This window comes from Myxocyprinus asiaticus, chromosome 18, assembly GCF_019703515.2.
Source record: "Myxocyprinus asiaticus isolate MX2 ecotype Aquarium Trade chromosome 18, UBuf_Myxa_2, whole genome shotgun sequence".
Classification (NCBI taxonomy): Eukaryota; Metazoa; Chordata; class Actinopteri; order Cypriniformes; family Catostomidae; genus Myxocyprinus; species Myxocyprinus asiaticus.
In genome coordinates, this window is record NC_059361.1 from 10,360,106 (window position 1) to 10,365,004 (window position 4,899).

Below are 4,899 nucleotides of genomic sequence, written 5' to 3' on the forward strand. Positions count from 1 at the left end.
TAAATAATAATTGTATTTAGAACCCCAGTGGCCCAATTTACCCTATTACTCAAATTTACTCTAATGCACTCTAGATATGCTACAGCTTTGGACTCAACTTGCTCTCAGTTTCCATACTAAATCTAAATTGCTGTAAATAATTCAAAGCTGATTAATCAAATCAGCAAAATTATATCCAGATCCTACAATTCTGCATTACTCTCCAGCTCTGTAATGAACAGAGATGACGTATAGCTTATTACTATGTGTGCCCTTCGGTTAAACTGCGAGTTGGTGCTTAAACTGTTCTAAGAATCATTGCTGATTCTAGATTTGGTAGACTGATTGATTGAGTAGGAAAGTTTAAGTCATTTCTGAGTTTAGATTTATCAGTGTATAATTTGCTTGAAAATGACTTCTGTTTAATAAATAGGCGTCATATGAAAATCTTTTTAATACTGTCAGTTATATTTCAAGAATATGTATTGTATAATTTAAAGAACTCAGTTTTTTGTTTTGTTTTTTGTTTAATATGAAAAGAACATAACAACATTAAGAACATACCATGAAACAATCAACCACATAGAGCAATATATAGATATATATTAAGACACTTATCTTCTAAGCCCAACGGACAAAAAGCTGGGTTTAAATAAACATAGTCTTTTCAAACTAAACAGTACAAGAACATATTCTGACCTGCTTTCTTACAAAATTCAAAACAATTTGCAAGAATTTGTTTACAACATGATGGCTTAACATGAAGTTTTTAATTAAAATTGGCTTAAGATTTTGGAAGGAGGTTATAGAGGCCTCACAACAACACATCATGGCAATTTCATCAGGGTTTGCATAATTTTCTGATAAAAAGGTAGTTACAAAGCATTGCTGTAACAAAACGATCTCACCCCTCCCCAGTAGTGTAGAACAGAGAGGTCACTAGTGCAAAGTATTGTATGGAAATGGCCCTTAGTGCATTGTCTGTTGATGTTTAAGTAACCGCTAAAGCTGAACTTTGCAGACTTGGTGGCACACTGGAATAACAGTGGAACTGATGCAAACTTAAAGTATTTGACATCGTTTTTGTGAATATTATTGCCTATAATGTGGGGGGAAATAATCATCTGATTTAACACAGTTTTATCTGTCTTCGTCGAAACTTTTACCTTTATACTGTATATACTTAACAAATACATATTCACTGAAGCACAGAATATACAAAATGACTTCTTTCATGGCGAAGTGTAAAAAAGTAATTTCTTCAGCTTCTCTAAGGGAAAAGCAGAAGGGTACGCACTCTCCTAAGGGAAAAGTTGTGCACTGTGTTAGTGCGCTTAAACTGAACATGCATTTCGCTGTAACGCAACATGAGACTTTACCTGTAACACAGTAACACCTGCTCACAGCAGTAACCTGAACTCAAACATTTCCGCAATCTATGTCCTCTCATAATTGTTTAATGTAACTTCACATCACAAATTCATAAAAGATATATTAAATTCTTCCCTTCATAAATAAATGCCTGACTCCTGCTCCCCAAACATATGCAAACAGTATATACACATGGCATCATTTGTATACATCTTCTGGGTTACATCCAAAACCAAAAGTTTAGTTCCTGAATATATGAATTTAGCTAATTCAGAAAAAAATAATTCAATTAGTTTCTGAAAGAAATAGCCTTTTTTTCTTTTTCTTCAGAAGTTCTATGCTGTGAAGATGTAGGAAATCCTGTCTAAATAGACAGCCATTAAGAGTCTATAGAGTTCAAATGGCTTGGTTTGTTTGGTAGACACATTATGATGCATTGAGGACAGACCTGCTGTAGAGGGTCTGGTAGTAGGCACCGGAGTCAATGCCAGATGGGCCTGCACTGTCATAGATCTGTTTGGTGGCCAGAGGGGAAGATGCTGTGTAGCTGTTGTATGCCATCACCTGATCCTGGTATGACTTGAGGTCCATCTTCTGTTCATTGGACATTATATTTGTGATGGAGAATGGATGGTTGAAATTGTAGTGGGGGTCCATGGACTTTAGTGGGTCATTCTGCAGATCCAGATGTTGCATTGGGCTGGCCAGCAGATGGGGGCTTCCACCCATACCCTGAGAGTGCAGGTGAGAGCTAGAAGGGGCCATGGAAGAGGATACTGAAGATTGAATGTTCACTGGTGAACTGTGTGAAAGGCTGGGTGGCTGAGATGGGCAATCCAGCTGCACCAGATTCCTCTGCTGCTCCTCCGAGGCTGATCCAGGATGAGAGCTGTCAGAGTGTGCTGAATCTGCACCCTCTGAGCCCGTGGCAGGACTGTGCTCTTCCTGCAGTCCCTCCCCTCCATGCCCACCTTTGGTACAGCCACCCTCCTGAGACTTTGTCGTGCTCTTCTTTCCAGATTTATCCTCGATCTTGAAGCGCTTCTGGCGACGCAGGTAGCAGCCATTCTCAAACATATTCCCTGAATTGGGATGCAGCGCCCAGTAGGAGCCCTTGCCAGGCTTGTCGGGCGAACGTGCCACTTTGACGAAGCAGTCGTTGAAAGACAGAGAGTGGCGGATTGAGTTTTGCCAGCGCTGCTGGTTCTCGCGGTAGTATGGGAACAGATCCATGATCCACTGGTAAATTTCATTGAGTGTTAGCATCTTACTGTTGGACTGCTGAATAGCCATTGTTATGAGGGATATGTAGGAGTATGGTGGCTTGGCGTGGGTCAGAGAGCGACGGTAAGGCTTTGGCACCTCCTTAGTCCGGTTTAGGGAGGTAGGAGAGGGGTAGCTGATCTGGGACATGGGCTGACCCATGCTCTGGTAATGGGAGAGGGAACCCAGGGAGGAGGCAGAAGAGCCCAGCTGGGTCAGAGAACTGGGGTTCAAAGAGGAGCCTACTGGGGACAGGCTCATGTGGTTGGGGCCTCCACCCATGCTGGTCAATGGGCTGCTGTTGAGACCTGCACTGGGGTAGCCCATATTCATGCTGGTTGTGGAACAGGCCGAGTTTAGATTTATGTAGCTGTTCAAGCTGCTCATTGTGTTCATGGCGCTTGGAGAGGAGTACATCTAAAAGTAAATAATAGAGGGCATTAATGTTTCCCCATAAATACATCATCAACTCGTTAACAATTTTGTAACTAACTATAAAACAAAATCTTACAGTATATAAACACACACACACACACACACACACACACATGTTGGTTTAGCTATCCTTATTAGGACCCTCCATAGACATAATGATTTTTATATTGTACAAACTATAGATTCTATCCCCTGACCCTAACCCTACCCCTAAACCTAACCCTCACAGAAACCTTTTTGCATTTTTACATTTTCAAAAAAACATCTTTTAATATGCCATTTCGTCCCCACAGTGTAGGTGATCTCAGGTTTTACTATCCTTGTGGGGACATCCACCCCAACCCCCCCCCCCCCCGCCTACCCACCCACACACACACACACACACACACACACAGAGACAGATAGATAAAATACTACAGCGTTTCACATGAGACTTCTAAATAATAAATAGCTGCAATATATTCTAACTTGGTGGCAAAATAGTTTTAATACAAAAGTCTATTTACCATTTAAGTTTTTTTATTATTTTTTTTTATTCATTTATTATTAGCCTATAAATGAGTTTCATGGGTATTGTTTTAGATTTTCAGGCTCAGCAGTTTCCCTAAAATTTTGTAACGTTTATTTTCATTTCGTTTTTAAGTATTAAAACTAATTATTAGTTAAAATGGCACCGCATACGGAAAACTGCTCCGTTTTAGAAACTTAGAATCCCAAAAATCTGAAAAGTGAAATCAAACAAAAAGAATAAAATAGGCGTAAATAAATTCATTCAGGCGATAAGTTTGCTATGACAAAATGCGGATGCGGAGCAATAACACATTTTGGATATAAATTCGCAAATGTTGAACGAAGTAAGTTTGTAAATGCGTTTTATGAATAATTTCAGTGACAAATCGGACAGAGAAAGTGTTCTATTGGACTTATTAACGTGTAGAATGTGTGGAAGAGACTATAGCGTGGAATTAAAATCTCTTAATTATGTTCTAATAAAATAATGCTGTGTGCAGATATTACATCAAAATTGTAATATTTAAAACCATGATGTTTTACGTTTATTTATTTATTTTTAAACGCCTAGTATTTAATTCTGGTTATTAAGCATTTAAAAAAATAATTTAAAAAAATTCTAATGCTATTTTTGGGTGAAAAAACGTACATAATTTGAATAAATATTCTGATTTGAACTAAAAAAAAATAAAAATAACCTTTTTTCCAAAACCTAATTTTCCTTAAATAACTGAAACAATGGTTTTAACCAAAGCTGAAAAAAAACCCCGAAACATCTATCTATCTATCTATCTATCTATCTATCTGTCTATAATAGAAACATTTATTATAGCTTACATATAACAATACTGAAGACTTTTCCAAACTTACCTCACTTGCCTCGCTGTAGAAAGAATTCCATTCAGGAATTTCATGAGATTCCATCTTCACAGAGCTCAACATCCCCGAATAAAGTTGTAACTCAAAAGAAACAGAATAGTGACAGGAGAGCAAACTCTGCAGTTTTAAAAATGTCCTCTCTTTTTTTGGGGGGGAGGGGGGGGGGGGTGTTGATTAAAAACAAAAATGTCCCACAAAACGACAAACTTTATGATTCCAAAGCCACACAATCCACGTAATTCAACAGCATGTAATACAAAAGTTTTTTTCTTTCTTTTCTTGGTTTAAAAGGATTCTCTTTTCTTCAGTCCCGTGGATCAATTTGTTGTGTTCTCATGATCAGTTAGTTCACTCACTTTTGTGTGGCAGGAGCGGTAGGTCCTAAACATTTTCAAATAATCCTGAAAAAAAGGTCCAAACTGAAGCTGCCTCGGAGACGTGGCCCGTGGTGTGACTCTGTCA

The 4,899-nt window shown here is 38.4% G+C and overlaps 1 protein-coding gene across 1 annotated transcript; it reads right to left on the reverse strand.

Moving 5' to 3' along the window:
* Window positions 1-426: 426 nt before the first annotated feature.
* LOC127456184 (hepatocyte nuclear factor 3-gamma-like) lies at window positions 427-4,899 on the reverse strand. Its single transcript, XM_051724551.1, has 2 exons — window positions 4,429-4,899; window positions 427-3,030 (listed from the first exon to the last, which is right to left on the reverse strand). Exons 1-2 carry the CDS (start codon window positions 4,498-4,500, stop codon window positions 1,777-1,779), a joined length of 1,326 nt encoding a protein of 441 aa, XP_051580511.1. The 5' UTR covers window positions 4,501-4,899; the 3' UTR covers window positions 427-1,776.

What these genes read in the sequence shown, in the direction of transcription:
- LOC127456184 (XM_051724551.1), bottom strand. Translation starts at nt 4,500, where the DNA reads ATGTTGAGCTCTGTGAAGATGGAATCTCATGAAATTCCTGAATGGAAT. An exon ending in TCTACAGCGAGGCAAGTGAG is followed by an intron (nt 3,031 to 4,428) that starts GTAAGTTTGGAA and finishes ATTTACTTTTAG; the next exon opens with ATGTACTCCTCTCCAAGCGC.